The sequence below is a fragment of the Aedes aegypti genome, chromosome 3, assembly GCF_002204515.2.
Source record: "Aedes aegypti strain LVP_AGWG chromosome 3, AaegL5.0 Primary Assembly, whole genome shotgun sequence".
NCBI classification, from domain to species: Eukaryota; Metazoa; Arthropoda; class Insecta; order Diptera; family Culicidae; genus Aedes; species Aedes aegypti.
In genome coordinates, this window is record NC_035109.1 from 372,151,900 (window position 1) to 372,172,011 (window position 20,112).

Consider the following 20,112-nt stretch of genomic DNA (forward strand, 5'->3'; position numbering starts at 1 on the left):
ATAAATCTCCAAATTTCCGCCTGCTTTCAACCGAGACACAAGTGGCGGGTGTTCTCACCTTCGATCGGCCCACTATTTGTACGTGGACCGAATAAGACAGGTAGTGCCAGAGTTCCCACGTTGTATGGCAAACGTGTGAAGGTCCCAGAGAGGTCTCAACCTAGCTCTAATGCGTGCGAGAAGGGATCAAAAGATGAGAGGGAGCATAATCGACATGAAACTCCCACTCTCTCTCTAGCGGTCCTCGAGCATCTGCGGCGTCAAATGGTCGAAGATGGAGATAGATGGGGAAACAGAGTAAAGCAGATTAGTTTTTGGGAAATTTTCTAAATGCGGGGTTTCCCTTTAATTGTGTTTGAGGTGCAAATAAGAGGTATTCTGTTGGTAAAGGACTGTTTGAGAGTCTATGAGCAATCTTTGTTTGATTGATTCTCATACATAATGAACAATCAGGTATGCACTTGAACATAAAATATAATATTTGGTTTGGATCACATGATTTTTCTCTAAGATGATCGTAATATCTGTTATTTGGTTTTGGATTTGGAAGTAATGAACAATGATGATAGACTCACACTCAAATCTCAATCAATACGCTCTCCCGTGAAAGCAAAGTCTTTAGAGATCTGCTTCGCAAATCGCACGCTTGAGATTTTGGTGCAAAACCACTCAATCAACTCAAACCGTAAAAAATGATTCAGTCGCAAAACCCGTCAAAAACTCGTGAAACCCGATTGTTGTTGTTTACGTTAGAAAGGTTTACTATATTTTTACCAGACTAGCAAGAAATTATTGCCGTCTGTGATTAAACAAATACGGAAACAATACACAGAAAGAAAAATCCATGTAAATTTCAGCGTAAAAGCATGCACATAAAGGGAATGACAGATATGTCGCAAATTTACATGACGCATCGTGTAAAATTACATCAACATCATGTAAATTTATGCGAATTGTCGCGTAATCGGTTAGAGCCCATGCTAGATTACACGATGTGTAGCGGAAACTTACATGATGTTATTGTAATCTTACACGATGTGACGTGTAAATTTGCGACATATCTGGGATTCCCTTCATGTGCATGACTTTACGCTGAAATTTACATGGATTTTTCTTTCTGTGTACGGTAAGTCAACTCATCCATAATTTTTTGATTGCTGAGTTGCGTGAGTTATGAGAAATTGAGTTTTTCACAACACTGATAATGAAATGTAAATAATAGAATAAGCGGGTAGAGCTTTGTTTAGAGTAAAGTTTCTTTTCAAAATGCCAAACCCAATCCAAAATTTAAGTTATAAATGGTGGTTCGAATGGTATTAAAGTAAACGACTTTCACTCCAAATATTATCGAAATCGATTGAGAATTGGAAAAGATTGTTGTTTTAAGACATAAAAATTGTAATTTATGGTAGATCTTTCATTTCATTGAACAAAACAAACATATAATTGTTATCGATTTTTTATGTAAGGACTATTCTAGGCCTAGTTTTTACATGAATGCTTAGAAACCATTTTTGGCCCATATTGGGGCAAAAGTTCAAACTAGCGCGGCAAAAGTTTGAGCCATACAGTATCTCGCGGAAAAAAAAATGCAAATTACCTGGAAGCCACATATTACCTTTAAATTTATCGAAATTTGCCTGATTTCACGTTTTTATTTAGTTTTGTGAAAAACTGCTCTTTTGGGTATATTAAGATAAACTCTCACTTATCGCTCTCTGTAATAATCATGATTTGCAGCATATAATGAGAGACTGTTTATCGTATACTGCTACACTGCCCATATTCGCATAGCAGTCCTATGTTCTATGGGATTACCTATAAACATGGGACTGTTATGCGAAGATGGTCAGTACAGCTCTGTCTAGTTCGAAGAGTTAGCAGAGCATGATAAAACTACTCTGAACAAGCTCCAAACCTGGGGACACTAGATTCGAACTATTACCCACCGGTGGAGCAATAGGTTTACTTTTGTATATGTGCTTTAACAGTGTTCCAAGCAAAGTCATATTGAAGGTATTATGTATCCGGTAGAAATCAACACCAACATTTATTTAAAATTTTTGTTTTCTCGGGCCCCGTGCGTCGCAGATAATATGTGAATAGTGCGCTGTGTTCATAAAATCGTAAGAATGCAGCGCCACACTAAAAAACTGATTTCAAAATGCGGCGAGTTGAGGCGCGTCGCGAGTCTCACTGGCGCGATCCGGTTTGGTGGCGGTGCGACAATATCTTATTGTAGTAGAAATTCCTGTAACTTGCCGGGGGATGGATGTACATTCATCTCTCCCTTACTTGATATTTTGTATCTCTTAATCATATTAAGAGTTGGTTTTCATGACTCCTCAATGGTTACTTGAATCGCATTTCCACTCAATACCTCCCTAACTCGATGGGCCTTGAACATCGAGTTATGGAGAGTTGACTGTTATGTCAATTATTAAATGTGGAAGTGTACATGTTCATAGAACTTTAAGCTAAGTCCGTAATAAAAATCGTGATCTGCATTGTTGGAATTCAGAATCGTATAATCTGATTTGATGACTGGTTTTCAAAAGCTAAAATTTCATTCAGTAGTTCCAATCGAGGCAATCAATTAGCGTCCATGATTTACGACACCCACTTCAAAACCCCTGACGGATCGCAGTAGCTGCGGAGCGGCTAATCAAACCAATCGCACCTTTGCCAAAATCGTCAAACCGAAAATGTGACAGCAATCGGTATCCAAGGATTACAACCCACTTCATTCCATCATGGCTTGCTACCACCAACGAATCTCCCTAAGCTACCTCCTCGCTGAACGTGCCTCAGCTGTAAAACAACTCAATCCACTCTGGCCATGGATGGCGGTGGATAAATAAGCCCCCTGAAAAGTGGGAACTTAAGTTCCTACTTCAAACATCCATTTAGCGAGTTTGCTCGTAGCGATCGTTTCATCGGCATTCGGCAGCCGCACAGCCCTCGAGTGGCTCCGGGGAAGTCCCAAGCCCGGGTGTGAAAAATTATGCTAATTTTGATCGGCTCTTGGGATTTTGACACCTACTACTCTTTTTTACCTCCGGATGACGAAGGCAACGAAGGAAACTGCGAGCCTAAATGGGACAGAACGTGAAGTGCTTGGTCCTGACGATAGAAGTTTCGTACGTGATCGCACAATAGGACCGTCCGGAATTCCCGATAGTAAAACTATCGCACCGAGTCAGGAATTTCCCCGTACTTGCCGAAATGCAGCCCAGCATCCATGGGGCATAACGCAGCTGATCTTGCAGAAAGCCCAACCGAACGAGCGTCATTTGCATTTACTTTATTGTTTTTGGTCGGAATAAATTATCCCTCCAGGACTTCGGGAACAAGTATAGCGATGAGGCAGGTCCAAACTGCGATCAGTCACTAACACACAGGTGCGAGGTTTGAAGATGAATTTTTAATAGGTTTTAACAACTTGCTTCCTCTGTCTCGTTCCACGTGCGTTTCGCAGCTAGGGTGACCAAATGGTATCCTGTAGGAGGCCATGATCTGCTTTTTCAATGAAAAATTGATGTTTTCCTTTCGCCCTCAAATGTCCTCCTTTTCAGCATGCATGCTTATCAATACCATGAAAACGTAAAAAAAATGTTATTATTGTTATTGTCTTTAATAAAGAAACCTTAGGCACTAACCTGGTTCGTCTCTAAAAATAAAGAGTTAATCAAATATCGCGTTCAGTATCATAAGGGCGTAACTGCAATGATTGATTTGTTTTTAATAGCAAATAATTGGGCCGGGCAACTGTTTTTGACTGCTGTTTTATTCAATAGAAACTACTCGTCGCCCTTCGTCATGTTTCATCGTAAAATGTTGCAAAAATCGATTGAATTTTTTGTGTTAATACAAAGAGAAAATCGACGACGAGATATCGATCATTGCAGATACCCTTGTATGATCGCGTTGGTGCAATTTGCGGTCAAATAATAGTGCTATTGCGATTATGCTTGCTGCGATGTATTGGAATTGTTAAACATATTACTTCGATATTTTATATTAGATATTACAAACATTGGCGCTAGAAAGGATGGGTACAAAGATAGGGAGAATATCAATATAGGAGCCACCCAAGTATATGAAATACGGACACACAAATTCTGTTGTTATAAGTCAAGATACTTCATAGGGTCATATGTCAACCCAACGCCCCTAGCAATTTTAAGATACACGCACTTTCGCATACAAAAACTTCGATGGAATTTCGATTTGAATGTATCAGTGTAGCCAGGATTTCCATCAGGCCTCCTAAAAATTAATGCACGAATTTCATGCAAAACTATCACCATAAACAACCTTTGCACAGTTTGTACATGCAACTTGAGGCTATGAAAAACATTCATATTGAGCAAAGTGGAGTTCTAAACGCATTTTTTGCAGAGATTTCTCCATTAACCAGTGTTGGGAAACTCGTGCTCGCGAGTTTAAAAATACTCACTCTCGTACTCGTTTGCGAGTAATACACGCTGTGAGTCATTCATTCCTTACTCTAACTCACGCGAGAGTATGACATCATAACTCACTGCGAGTATTACTCACGTAAAGAGTAATACTCGCAGTGTGTATGACGTCATTACTCTTGGTGAGTGAGCAAGTTACTCTTTGTGAGTATGGTGAGTAACCAATTTCCATAGCAAAATAAAATTGTACATTAGTATGTTCTATACTAGGTGGAAGACTGTAAATGTAAATAATTCAAAGGGCTTACAGCTGCTGTCGACTTCAGTGTGTATTGTGATATGCAGTTTTATAATATGGTTGTTTAAACTTTACCGAATTCAGACCCAGTTTTTCAAAATGGATAAACAAGTTATAATGGCGAAAATCCGGTTGTGTTCAAATACTTTCCAAACCAATTTATTTCGTTTAGGGGCATAAAATAAATACCGTAAAATGGGGTGAAGTTGATCACTTTTGAGCGATTCTGTTCTATAATCCCTAGCAGGATGCATGTATTATCATCCACGTATTTTTAAAACCTGTACTGGTTGGATGTTCATCGAATTATACAAACGAATTTTGTACGAAATCTTATCATAATAATAAAAACATTTTTTAGAAATCAAAATATGGAATTTTAGATTCCGGGGTGAAGTTGATCAATCACTGCGATAGGTTTCCTAAAATAAAGAGATATGCTATTTAATTCATTTGGGGTCACTGATTCTGAATCAATTTCCAAAAATCTTACAACTTGTTGATTAATCGTTCAATTTTTGAATTGAATTTTGTAAATTACAGAATACACCACATTTAACGCCTAAAAGTATGCAATTTTTTTGAAAATAGCAATCCGCTCACAAAAAGAACATTTTTTTCTCTGAAAATGAATTTTTATCCTCAATGCAAATTCAAAACTGGGTTCACAGAACATATCTGTAATGTATGAAGCAGTTCATTTAAATGGTTTCTTTATAAAGCCTTGGCAATAGTCGAATGTTTGGAGTAGAACGCTTCAACAGTTAATCAAACATTTTCTTAAAATCTGTTTTTCCATCGTATACTTATCTTGAATGGCAAACCGAATTTAGAAACATCAAGAGCAGTTATCAGGTAATGCGGTGTCACAGAAATTGTGATAATTGAAAACGGAGCATAGCTCCCTTGGCAGTTTATACATGTGGGTTCGAGAATAATCAACTTCTCCCCACTGCACAATGGTCGGGCTCCATATAAAGGGGCGGCCAAAACTACCAAAAACTTTTTTGAGATTTTTATGATTTTTTTAGTTTAAAAATATACTTCATGTGTTATATTATTATGATCCTTAATTGAAATTGAACTAAAATTTAAATTTCTATCATTTTTATGACGGCAGCTGAAGTCAAAAAATTGAAAAATGTAACAATAAAATAAAGCACAACATTAATAATTTAGGAATGCAATATTTCCCCAAAGTTACCCACTATTTGAAAGCTTATGGTTCAACACTTTTATCGATCAGAAGCATGGAAAAAAATATTTGGTTTAAGTTTCAACACTATTCAATATTACACTTTAGTAATTTTGGTGATTTTGAATATGAAAAACAACTCTTGTCGCGTCATGTCGCCGCCATTTCGAATATTGCACATCAAAAAGCATCCTTAGATCTTACAAAAAACCTTTGAAATTTTTGCAGAAATTTGCTGATTTGCAAGTTAGAGCTATTTGAATAATTCAATATTTTACATATATTTTGATGATATTTTTCATACAAAGTTTATTTAAAATATATTTTACCACTATTCATACACATTTTGACCAAACTCAATCAAATATAAACAAAATTTGTGCTTTCAGCCCAGTTTGATAACAATTTTAATTTAAAAACATATTTTTTTCAAAGTTACGTAATTTGTGAATAACTCCTACTGAAACAACAAAAACGCCAAATAACATATTCAGATTACATATTTCGTCGATTAAGGCAATAAAAATAGTTTTGGCCAAACTTCACTTTTTCCGACCATTGTGCACTGATCAACTACACCCCGAATTACGGTACTGTAACTTTTTCTGAACGCGTTTATGTTATTGATATTCAAAGTTGAATTGAAATATTAGTAAAAATGGAATAAGGCACCGTGGGGCAAGTGGGTAATGGAAATCGTATAATTGAGATTCTTCAAATTCTAAAGACTTTAAATTGAAATAAATGAGGTCGTCTTTATTTTTTAACTTGACTCCACCAAATATAAACAGTATGGTAAAATTGATTTTTATGTAAAAATGAAAAAAAATTAAGAAAAAGTTTTTGCAAAATGTCACTTTTCACTTACTCCACAAGTTTTTGAACAATAAATTGAAATTTAGTTATATTCACGATTTCTATTAACTTCAACATTAGTTAAGGCGTCATGTTCCTAAGGTAAGTAGCATGTAAACAAAGAAAATTTTATTCTTGACAATTCAATTTTCTTCTGTTCATTTTCGGCTCTGTAGAGTTTTCACCGATCGTTATTTGTTTCTAAGAAAGTCGGATATGACATAAGATAACTCTTCGGGAGAAATTATTTTTGGGAACGGAATCCTTCAAAAGTATTTGGATTCCGAAGTAGACACATCAATATCGTCTGGCAATCTCTTTTAGAGAAGTTCCATGATTAGTAATAGCTTTTATCGCTTTGAGTATTGTGTTTCTTGAATTTGAAGCACGTTCCGATTTTCTATGATAATTGCGAACCTTGTTTACTAATAGCTACCTAAAAAGAATACACAAATTTAATCTCTAATGAGAAACTTTTTACTTGCCCCACGTGATTAGAAAATTGATGGTGTTTTAATTTAGTTATTTTAATGTCTAGGTTGAATTAATCCCAAACTTAGATGTGGTACAGAGAATTATTTTCTGCAACTTTTTTCTACTGAACATATCAATACAAGATTGCGCGCCGCCAACTTGTAACGGAGTAATAGTTGACAGGTCGACAATCTTTCACTCTATTAGGCAATAATGCTTGAAAAATCGCAGGAATCTCTTATCTATCGTAATCCTCTGAATGGCCTCAAAGGTTTACGCATGAGTTTGAAACGTGAATACATATATTCAGTAAAATATACAATTTATTTTCACTTACCCCATTTACCCACTTGTCCAGCGTTACCTCACATAAATTTGGTTTGCGATTGGCATCTTGCCCATTTCATATGTAATTTCGCTTTTAAATATTTTCAGCAAACCTAAGGTAATTTGCAAGTTTGTTCTAGAAAACTTGTATGCAACGTTGCCAAATAAAGATTTCTGATCAGAAAAATGTTCGGAATTTATTATATTTTGCTTGGTTTCTATATAAATACTGAATGATAAGTTTATCCTCATTAAACCATTATACGGGCTTCTGATTATTGTTTGCTCATTACTGTTATGTGGTAATAGCAAGTTTGCATAATTTTTCAATATAGAATTTTTAATAGCGCTGTTTAAGGAGCAGACATTTAAAAATGTATCATTTTCAACGTTCAATGTAGTCCCATAATGAATAAAAAATAAATTAAAAATAATTTTCTGAATTATTTTTCTAACTTCTTTTGTTCGATTCTATTCAAGGCATGTGGCACCTGACTTATTGTTAGATTTCTGCTCCTCTTTTATGATCTATGTGTTGTCAGAAAACCGGAAAAAAATGAAAATTGAAAAGCTGGTGCTGAAGTTGTCGCACAAAATATTGCTGGCAACGCTGTTTGGCAGACTTATTTGTTTTGGCACGAAACTCAGATACGTTTTGTCGAGTCTCTGTCTCAGGTTTTTATTATTGCAGTAGTGCTGCATATCGTAAAGTAGGGAATAAAAAAAATGGTCAATTGGCAAATAAATAAAGCTCATAGTTGATAAATGTGGAAATGCTCATATCATAAGTACATTAAGCTAAAAAGCAGAGTCTGACCCAGTAGAGGTGTAACGTCAGACGAAAAGAGCATTTACGATGCAACATGCGCAGCGAAACACCAAACATAAATTACAGCTTGTGTTAAGAATTCATAATATAATAACGTTTTGCGTGCATCATACTGCCCATAAAAGCATAACTGTCCCATATGGAAAAAGTAGGCATTGAGAAAATAGCGTTCAAAGTTTGAAGTTTGTTTTCTCATACAAATGTTCATAATTTTCTAGTACATTTCTGCTAACCATATTCATTTCGATACACAGCTCAGACAACTCGTTTTCCTTCCATCCATCAGCGAAAAAAATAAATTGGAACGTAATTCACGTTTTGCAGTTGTTATTTGGGGCGAATATTCACATAGAGACCGTTATGCTTTTATTTTTCAATATGGGACTGCACCAACTTCATATTTTTCCACAATATTTTTAAACAAAGTGTATTAATTTTCATATACACAGTAAAGTATACATTAGAACATGAATGTTGCGATAAAAAAGGTGTTGGCTTGGAAATCCATATGGGACAGTTATGCTTTTATGGGCAGCATAGTAGTTTACGGAACAAGTTGCAGAATGATGATTTTTACAGCACGAGTCGTAAATTTATGGTGCTGTAAAAATGCTGTAAAAATCTAGTTCTGCAACGAGTTTACGTACAACATTTTTTGCAATTTCGTAGAAGACCTTTTGAGGGTATCAGAAATTATATCGGAATGCATTCACCATTATTTTACAATTTCAATTTTTTTACAATACAAACTCAAAACAGTTGCGTAATGAGAAAGCGTTGCGTAATGAATCATTTCAGCACTGGTTTCAGTTGTGTAATAACTATTCCCGCACTGCATACTTCAGTGCAGGAAAGTAAGCCGTTTCATGACATATTGGCAGGATGAAAAACAGCCTATTACGATGAGAAAGTGCAAAAAATAGTTTTCAGAATAAAATTTTCATGTTATCATTTGAATAAGGTCATCCCAAAAATAGCCTTACTTATTACTTATTATTTATTTGAGCCATTCGCAAGCTTTTAGAATATTTACAATATTTCAAATGAGTAAAATTACTCACGAGTGAGTAAATGTTAGTCGAAAACTCACTCACGAGTATGAGCTGTACAACTGAAACTCACGACTGAGTATACTCACGCGAGAGTTCAAGCTGTACAACTCATACTCGCGAGTGAGTTTGCAGTTTTCAGTGAGTATTCACGAGTTTCCCAACACTGCCATTAACTACTCCAATGATTTTTTATTTTTTCCTGAGTTGCTCTAGGAATTACATTCAGAATGGCTTCGAGGATTGATTGAAGAATTTTGACAATGTGTTATCAGGAAGCGATTGGTGTTTTTTTCGAGGAATTCTTCAAATTTCATCTAACTTCTTTGTCTATATACTCAAGATATTTTTCAGTCATTGCTCCTGGTATTTTTTTCTGGGACTGCACCATCAATTTTCCGTGAGTTCCAACAAGGATTCCATCGGTCTCTACCCTGATGAATTTCTCTGAAGATTTTTAACCTTCCCTTGAGGGTTAAAAATGACCCATGACTTTGAAACGCTCTCAAAAATCCATTTTTCACCCGATTCTTGTTCTATTAGCTTTATATGAAAGATGTGAAACTCTAGAAAGGAACCTTGTGAGTGTGGCTATTCTGGACACAAGGGAACCTGAAACATGTTTCAGTTTAGAGATGGGCAAAACGGCTCATTCTAGTGAACGGATCCGATCCGAATCACTTCTTTTAGTGAACCGGATCTTTTGAACGGTTCAGTAGCTCAGCGGCTCGCAAAAGAACAACGAATTGAACCGAGCGAACGGAAAAAGAGCGGTTCTCTCCCTGTTGCGCGACATGCTTCATTCCTTTCGTATCTTTCTCTCTCTCATCCGTCGTACATTTTTCCCCAGAAACTCACGATACTCTCGGCCGATTTCCCCTACCCGAACCAAAAGAAAAAAGCAAAAATGTGCTTGTTGAATGGCTCTATCTTACATCTTCCTGTGTGCAAGTGGGCGGGGCAAATTTGACTGTCTGCGCTGAGAGCGCAGAGAGCATGGTCTGGAGAAACCAATGCCTTGAGTGGCGTGCCGCGTTAAGCAAAACACGTGTCAAGTGTAAAAATAAAGTCGAGAAACGAACGAAGGAGAAAAGAATCGGTTTGATCTTTTTCCGGGTCTCTTTTGTTTGATTCGTGCTGATCAAATGAACCGATTCTCGCCAAAAAAGGACCACGGTTCACTCGTTCTTTTGAGTGATCCGGATCTGTTGAACGGCTCTGATTATTTTTGTCCATCTCTATTCAGTTGCACACATATATCGACGATTCAAATTCCAAGGTTTTTTTTTACAAGAGCACCAAGAGGACCAACATTTAGATTTGGCCGGATTTGGTCGGAGTATTCCGGAACTGGTTCCGCTAGGGTGTGATGTGGACATTTTCAGACCATCATATAGTTCCATCATGCGATGGCTCAAAATACACGGTTTTTCATACAGATGTAAATGGACACCATGCCAAACATCTGGCGTTACGTCCCTACTTGGACAGAGCCTGTTTCTCAGCTTAGTGTTCTTATGAGAACTTCCACATTTATTAACTGAGAGCTTCCTTTGACATTTGACTATTTTTGCCTTTGTATATCGTTTGGCAAGCACGAAGATACTCTATCCCTGGGAAGTTGAGAAAATTTCCAACCCAGAAAGATCCTCGACAGATGGGATTTTAACCCATGGCCCTCAGTTTGATCTTGCTAAAAAGCTGCGCGTTTGCCGCTACGGCTATATGGGCATATTAAATATAATGTTATCATACTCGAATTCCGTTTACGTTTTTACCAAAAATAGAAAGAAAAAAAAACATAAGGTATCCGAATCATTCGACACGTCATAATTGGTGTTTTGGATAAGTAAAACGACAACTTATTGCTGGCGTATTATAACTTTTGGCACCAATCGCAATTTTGAGAACTGTTCAGACGTTCTTTTAGAAAAAAAAATTCAGAGATTCCTTAGGGCTAAGTAGCCCGTCATTCGTTTTGGCAGCCAAGTTGACATTACAGTTCGCAATTTCAAATTGAAAAATCTCAGTCCTCGGAAAAGTATCACTATATGCGCTGACATGCAGAGATTATGCTGATACTTTTTCAGATGCGTCAGTGCAATACCAACTGGTTTTCTTCAATTCGAAATAGTAACGTGGTTTGGCAACAATTATCAACGATGCGTTCAAATTTCAATGACGACCTACTTCGCCTCAAACAACTCCTCTCGGAAACATTTCCGAAGAATTTTCCAGGAATTATTTCGAATTTGTACCGTAGTCCTCCCAGCATTTCCTTCACCAGGGCGTGTTCCAGAGATTTCTCCAGGAAGAACTTTTGTTCGCCTTAATACATTTTGGACCGGTTCCGATAGGGCTTCAGAAATATCTTAGGAATTCCTCCAGGAGTTTCTCCGGGGATTCGTGAGGGATTCGTCCAAGAATTCCAGCAAAAAATATTCACAGGGATTGCTTTAAAGATTTCGCAAGGAATTCCTGCAGGAATGTCTAGCGAATTGCTCCCAGACATTTTTCAAGGTCTGTTTCAGAATTCTTTCAAGAATGCTCCGGAATTTCTCCACAGATTCCTCTAGAAAATCATACAAAGATTATTGTAGCGATAATTGCATGGCTACACTTTTTAAATTTTATGAAGCAATTATTAGAGTATGTTAAAGTTCAATGAGTGGTTTTCATATCTTCAAGGTTTTCTCCAGGAATTTCTCCAGGAGTAACACTAGGACAATTCTCTAGTGATTTCTTCAGAATTTCCTTCGAGGATTTCTTCACGGAAACATACAAAGATATCCCCAAGTAGTCCTCTCCAGATTCATCCAGGAATTATTTCGGAGATTTCTTCCAGGATTCCTCCCCGGATCGCTCCAGGGATTTCTACAATTGTTCCACGACTAATAAATTCATCAAAAAATTCTTGCAGGAATTCTCCCAGAATATTCTCCACGAGAAAAATCGTGACATGAATTATTCAAATTTTTTGTTCAGATAATCCTCCAGGGATTCCCCAGGAATTTCTCCAGGGTTTCGTTCTGGCCTTTCAAAAACTCCTTCGGGGATTCCTCCGAGAGTTCTTCTTATAATTTCTTCAGAGATTCTCCTATGAATTCCTGCAGGAACTTCATCAGAAATTATCCTAAAAATTACTTCAGGAATTGTATCAGTAAATCCTCTACATTAATTCCTTTTGGAAAATATCTTCATAGAACCCTCCAGAGATTTCTACTGAGATTTCTCCAAGAACTATTTCAGGGATTTCTCTACAAATTCCACCAGCATAATTTCTACAGCGATTTTTTGTGGTATATATCCAAGGATTCTCCAGGAATTCGCTCAGAAATTCTTCCAGAAGCCCTTCAGAGATTCCTACAGGAGTTTCTCCAGAGACTCATCCAGGGATTTTTCTAGTAAAATCTCTACAGCGATTCCTGCAGAGATTTGTATAGCTTTTTCTTCAAGAATTTCACAAATGATTGCTTCAGGCAAATCTCTAAATAATTTTCCCTAGAAATTGTTCCAGGGATGAGCTGGTAGACAATCAAATGCATATTTTAATGAAATATGCATTTCGTCATTTCGTCTTTATTGTAAAAAAGCTGTTGAAAAAATAAAGACAGCGTAGTCAAAAAGAATATTTGATGTTCCATGGATTCTTTCAGGAATTCCTCCGGAGACTCAAAAGGTTCCTACAAGATTTTCTCAAGAAATTTTTTCAGGAATTTACTCGGGGATTCCTCAATTTTCTAAAATTCCAAAGCATTTAGCCGCATCGACCAATGAGTGCGGGTTCGATTCCCGCTTTAGTCCGGACAACTTTTCGTCAGGAACGTGTTTCGACTGTAAAGTTGGGCGTTGCATGCTAGTCCGTTGTCTGGTGTGGAGCTTCCTTCGAAGGACAAATCGTCTACTGGAAGCTGTGGAACTCAGAATTGTTGTTGGCAAGCTGGAGCCCCACGAAGAACCTTTCATTCCATTCTGACGTTACTATAGGAGTGAGGCGTCGAAGTTGTGCCATGCCTACTAGATCGTTTGATGTCAGATCCGATGGTACATTCTCGGAGTTTTTTCAACAGGCTTTTGATTGTCAGCCATCATAACAGGGTTGGAAGGCAAGATTTATGACAATGTTCATTCAGTACTACCAGACTACCAGAGGAAATTCTGGAGAAATATCCAAAAAAATCTTTGAGGAGTTCTCAAAGGTGTTCCTGGACAATTTTATTTCTTGATTTTAATCAATTAGCCGGTCAGCTGCATTTCATCAAGAATTTCCAGAGAAAATTTCAGGAGAAGAGATTATTGGAGGGATGCTAGTTTTTGGAATTATTAATTATTCCCAAAAAAGTTGTAGGGAGTCATTTACATAGGAATATCATGAACAATTACTAAAACTAACCTAGGACAGGACTTGTCAGGTACTAGTGCAAATTTGAAACCATTTGCCTGTCAAAAAAGACCACTTCTGATTGGTCGTTTTGGCAAAGGCCTACTTTCACATCGTTTAGTTGGATTGCAACAGGGCACTTTGTTGCTAGCCCGGCCGTGTTGCTAGTTCATAAGTTAGAGTTTTTATTGAAAGTTTGAAAATGTTTCATGAAATATTTTTGCTACAAATCAATCTATATTCGATGTTTGGTTTACCGCATGTGCTCCTACAATACTAAAATAAATCAAAAATACTTAATTGAGTGCAGTATAATAGAAATTGTACCAATTTTCTCTAAAAATAACGCCTACTTTAAAACAGAAGCTAGCATTCGCTATTGCGCTAAATGAATGAAGCATGCAAGAAACAACCAAATTGTGAGCCTTGATACTTGATTTTGTTCAACTGATTTGCTTAAAAAGGATACTGGTAGCACTGGCTTTTGTATCGTCAAGGTTATCGATTGAAAAACAACGGGGCAGTCCTTGTTGAGCTGTCACGTCCTGTCCTAGAAACTAACAACAGAAAAATCTTGACGAGTTTTTCGAGAAGTAAAAGAAAAATAAACTCTTTGAAGCAATTATGTGCGTTTTTGAACAAGTTCTGGCAGGATTTCCATATATCTTGGGACTTTCCTGACGACTCGTTGGAGAATTTCGAGGAATAATGAAAAAATTCCTTGAAAAATCTAGGGAAAGACATCTAGAAAAGTCCTGGGGAATATGAGAGGACATAGCATCAAATTATATGACTGACTCTTTGAAGAATTCCTGAACGAATTTGTTTTAGGATAACTTGGCAGATCCTTGACAAAAACACACAATAAGTTTTTAGAAGATTCCTCTCAAGAAGTAGTCCGCTAAATTTTCAAATAATTTCTGGTAAGAGCTTTGGCAGAACTTTAATTATATGATAAAATTCTAAAATCTTCAAGAAATCGCAATTATTTACAAATGAATGCTAGTAGAGGTATTAACTTTTTTCTACTCGATCAATATGTTTCTAATGTCTAAATAAGAAAAGTTTACGATTGTTTAAGGGCAAACCAAAGAAAATAATTGAGCTTCAAATTAGTGTTTGATTACAGAATACGAATCTTTTGAAGAACACAAATGTCCTCCTATTTTGTCATCATAGAAGCATATTGTCCTCTTTCGTCAAGTTTCCATATGGTCACCCTACTCGCAGCATCCTTCTCGTCTCGTTGTGGCAGAGGTGTTAAAAAAGGAACTACGGGAAATTCCGGACCTTTCGGCGATCGCTTTTGCGCTGTACTTTCTCCGATTCCGTCAGGACCTTCAAGGTGACTCAGGCAGCCGGCAACGTGTCTGCCTGGTGCAACTGGACCGAATCGGCCACAATGTTATGTTAACTGATTTTCGACCCCACGACAATCGACTGACTGAGTCAGTCGGGTTAAAATGATGGCATTAGCCTCCGAAATCCGGATCTGCCGAATAGCCCGGAAAGCTATCGATATCCTTCTTGTGTGCGAGAGTCGATTAGCGGGCGAAGATTATGCTAATCTAAAGACAACACTGCAGACTTTCACACCTCGGGCTCTTCCGAATTATTTATGGAAATAATGGGCAGTGTGGGTTTTCCGAGTTATGAGAAGATATAGTACGATGCGGCGGATGTTCGTTGTAAGATAATCTTATCTGGAGATTGCGGCTAAGATGCTAGAGGACGTGTATTTGTGGTACTCATTAGCATTATCCCGGATCAGTAGGCTGATTTTTCTGGCTGAAAGTTAGATTTGGTCACAATGTAGTAGGCCATTGCTTTTCGGGAAGATGATTTCGACTTCCACATGGGATTTGGGAAATAGTTTTCGTGATCGTATTCAGTATTAACAACTTTTTAGACTTTTTTGACAACTGATCAAGCCATTTTTAACAGGACAATGTCCCTTTTGGAATTAATCTAGGAATGACCCGAAAATGAAGCATTAAATAATACAAAACAACATGCTAAAGGATTACAAGCATTCCTAAAAGATTGAGCATAAGTATGAGCGTGCTGGACCGAACCCAGTTGCTACTCAGTTATTGCAAGGACAGCTGTACAGTGTACATATACAGTAGACCTATTCATATTTTTAAAAATGTCTGGAAACTCCCCAGTCAACCAATACTTTGATTTTTCATTGCGAAATGAACTTCTGGCCAAAATTTCACTCAATTTAGAGTAAATTTAGTTGTGCTTCAAATCAATTATGTGTTTTCGGGCTATTTTCAAGCTTTAAAAAATCATAACTACCGAACGAAACATCAAAATTTATCGGAAATACTTCTACATAGTAGTTTATCCAATTCTACGAACTTTTGCCGAACACAATTTTATGATTGGAGCAAGTTTTAACATAGTTTGGTTGAGGTTTGTATCTCGAGGTTCTTGAAAATCTCTTTTTTCGGAAATTGTTTTCACTGAACAGCATGCTTGCATGAATATTTCGGATTTTTAATTTCCAGACATGATGACAATGCATATCTAAAAGTCAATCCCGTTCAAAGTAACCATTTATCTTACGAAAATAAATTATAAAAAATAGGTAATTAGGAAGCACATTTGTAAATCCACTGTGGGTGAGCCAAGAGCACCACCGTGAGCTTCAATGAATACAAAAAATGAACAGTATGAACACGTTAGCACTGCCTTTTCTCAGTCGATGATGATGATTGTTTTCAAATCGTTCTAAATGATCAGTGAAATGCGATCAAAACAATCATCACTCGGAAAGAAAAAGCAATGCTAACTTGTTCAATTCATTCGTTTCCGGTACATGTGTCATGCATGATTTAACTATCATCAGGTTGCGATGCGGTGCTCGATCTTTGGGCATTTATTGTAATTTATTGCCTTTAGCAACATGTAATCTGTTGATGGTCAATGATTTCATAAATGTATTATGTTTGAGTCCCGTTGACTTGGGCCTGAAAAAACAATACCAATGCATGTTTTATATACCATGTATATTGAGAAAACTGTAATTTCTGGGTACTGCGGAGTACAAATTTGGATCAAACAATGTTAAAACTCAATTTAATCTTGTTAGCGTGTTCGACAAACTTTAACAGAATAGAATTAGCTTTCAAATAGTGGTAATAGCAAGTGGTTTTGATTTTCCACATGCTAGTTATGATTAATCGAACCTTGAAATAAGCCCAAAAACACATTTTCAACTTGAAGCATACTGAAATCTTTATCAAATGAGCTGAAAATTTGACCAGACATTGCTCTTAGCATGAGAATTCCGAATACTGCTTGACCGGTAGATTTCCACACATTTTTTTAAATATGAACAGGTCTAATATACAGGGAGCCAACAGACGCTACTCAGGGTCAGTAGCATCTTCAATGTGTAAGTGCTGGTGCTCTCATTAGGCTGCTACAAATATTAATTTTCTTTTATGTCACCCCCTCCCCCCTTGAAAAATCCGAAAATTTTGAAGGTGAGTAGTAAAAAAGAGTCATCATTTTTTGACATCAGTTAGATTGTTTCAATTTTTAAAATAAAAAACAAGTAAAATAATGATCCAGAGGACGTTTGAAAAAAGTTTAACAATTATCTTTAAAAATAAAAATTCGAAAAAAATACTTTTTTTTTCATTTTTATTTATTTTTGTTCTTTATCTATTTTTATCCCCCCTCCTGGTACCTTCCAAGTGGTCTCGGACATAGAAGAAATTTGATATTTGTTTCAGCCTTATTATAACAAACAATAACGGCATCGGATGCGTCCGAATGTAGGTTTATTTGGGGATGGAAAGAAAATGTTGACGTGTTACTTGCTTAAAGGAAGCCGAGGAGTCCTCTGCACTTCCACAAGAAAACACTGGTAGTGGTAGTTTGTTGTATGGCAAACGCTTGTAATTTTTAAATACCTAACGCAATTCTTACTCCGTACATGAACATATATTCTTGTACACCTTTCTCCCAAACTTCCGAAAAAACGTGACGACGTTCATCCACCACAAAGCAAAATCTGATCAAAAACTAATTAAAACATTATGTCACAAGCTTAGGCACCCTGTCAACTCTTTTATTGAAATCTTTTCACTTTTTTCCTGGCTCGTTCTGAGCGATCATGAGCTTCTGTTTAGGAGAGCTGCTCACTCGCACCTTTTCTCAATGGTTGCCTTATAATCCCTCCCACCTTCCGAATCACGCCACCATAGACTCTGTACAGCCTGATGACAACCGAACAAAGCATTTTTGTCCACGGAGGATTTCCAGTGGAGGTGTGGCAACCGAACGACGAATCCAGGGAAAATAAATAATAAAACTTTTATCCGACCGGTCGGTGGCGAGGGAAACGAAACTATTCCAAGGATAGAATTAAGCCTTCGGTTGAACGGCGGGCAAAAAAGAAGGTAAAAACTGTACAACCTAAATCACGTTGTAATCCGATGAAAATGGGGGCAAAGGGAAAACTTTTGTGTCTTCGGTTTACTCCATCGAAAAACTCGGATTCGGAGTAGATGGTTTAATCGGGAACCCAAATTGATTGACGTTAATCTAATCCATCGCAGCTCGCCCCTAGCGACTGTTAGATGCACGCACCGATCAGAAACGGCAAAAGATTTTCAAGACAAAAAAAAACGAAATTTCTTCATTAAAAAAGAAAACAAAAGAGATGAAGAATTTGAAATTGAACTCTTTACCATTACAATTTATGTAATGTACTATAGATAATCGAAATAACATCAATGGTACCGATAGAACCACAAATTTTCTAATTTTTCATGTGGTAATACTTATACTACGTAATATAGGCTCTCTTGACATCAGATATCATACATCTAGTTTTCACTGAAAATAACAAATATGACGTTCCATATCAAGATAGCTTATATTATGTAATATAAGCTATAACTTTGCACTTTAAAGCGAAGTAGGCACTTCATCAGAAAAGTAATCGCCTATCTCGATGCGTGGGAAATTTCTTGCAAGAAATGCTCAAGAAAAGCAGTTTTCTTTGATCGCAGTACGCAGTCGAAAAGAAATGTCATTTCAAATGGAACTCGCTGTAGAAAATTTCTTGACCATTTCTTCCGCAGAAATTTTTACTTTTCTTGAGCAAAACAGCATACTTAGCTTAAATCAGAAAATTCCTTGTTTTACCGGTACCACCGAATTTTTTTTTCTGAGCAATCTGTTTTTTTTTTTATGAAATATTTATGTCACAAATTCTAATGGGGAATATCTACTTATACTGTGGAGCAGTTTTAAGATTTCTATTGGACATTTTCATTTTTTATTGCTGCATTGAATCGTCTGTCTTCAGAAACTTCGATGGAATTTCGATTTGAATTCGTTTTCACCTACGCTCGTTTTACCCTCTGGCTTTATTTGACAGGTTCTTGGACAACATAAAACTGCCGCAATCGCAGCGGACAACCCACACCGGGTCCGGTTTCCACATCAGTGACATTCTTGGCCACAAGGATAACCGACCGAAGCTTTCGACCGCGTCGGATCACGACGAAAACACCAGCGATGAAATCCACCGGAACCACAATCTCAGCAGTCTGGTGACCACGGACACGGAAAGTAACCATGGCAATGTGACGCCTGGCAACAGTGACGATGACAGCAGCAGTCACAGCCAACTGACAGCCGGTGGGCGTCGCCATCAGGGACGATCAGTTCCTTCGGGAGGAGGTGGTGGTGGCGATCAGCTATCATCGCCGGAAATGCTCGACAGTAAAGCAAGCTTGCGGTCAGCCCTGGCGGAAGATTTGCACGCGCGCTTTACCACTCTGCCTGCCTATCACCCGCACCATCCCCACCATCCGCTGTTTCCGGCGGCGAGGCCGTGGCTGTACGATACCTGCAATCCCCTTACTGGTGAGTATTTGCTTTGAATGATGATTTTTGTTTTAAGAACCGGAAATGGAGCACAAAAATGGCAAGATTATAATCAATAACTAAAAATACTATATAATCAAGTTTTGAAGATCTGTTTCACTTCATATGTGAATGATTGAAGTCTAAATTATTTTTAATTCTAGTGATTTATGTGTAATTCACTTTATATTCAAGTGATTTAGGATTAATTTACTACATGCGCAAGTCATTCCGGCCTAAATTACTTCATATTTAAGTGATTCAGAACTGATTCGCTTCATATTCATGTGATTCAAGTCTTATTCACTGAATATTCAACAGATTCATATTATTACTGCATATTCCAATCAATCAAATTTAATTTATTTCGTATTCGAGTCAGTGCAAT

General features: G+C 37.2%; 1 protein-coding gene across 1 annotated transcript in view; it reads left to right on the forward strand.

Moving 5' to 3' along the window:
* LOC5573263 (homeobox protein vnd) overlaps nucleotides 1-20,112 on the forward strand; it is a 38,056-nt gene that overhangs the window by 8,989 nt on the left and 8,955 nt on the right. Inside the window, exon 2 of the mRNA XM_021853140.1 lies at nucleotides 19,234-19,724. Coding sequence (XP_021708832.1) covers nucleotides 19,234-19,724 — 491 coding nt within the window. The remainder of the gene's footprint in view (nucleotides 1-19,233; nucleotides 19,725-20,112) is intronic.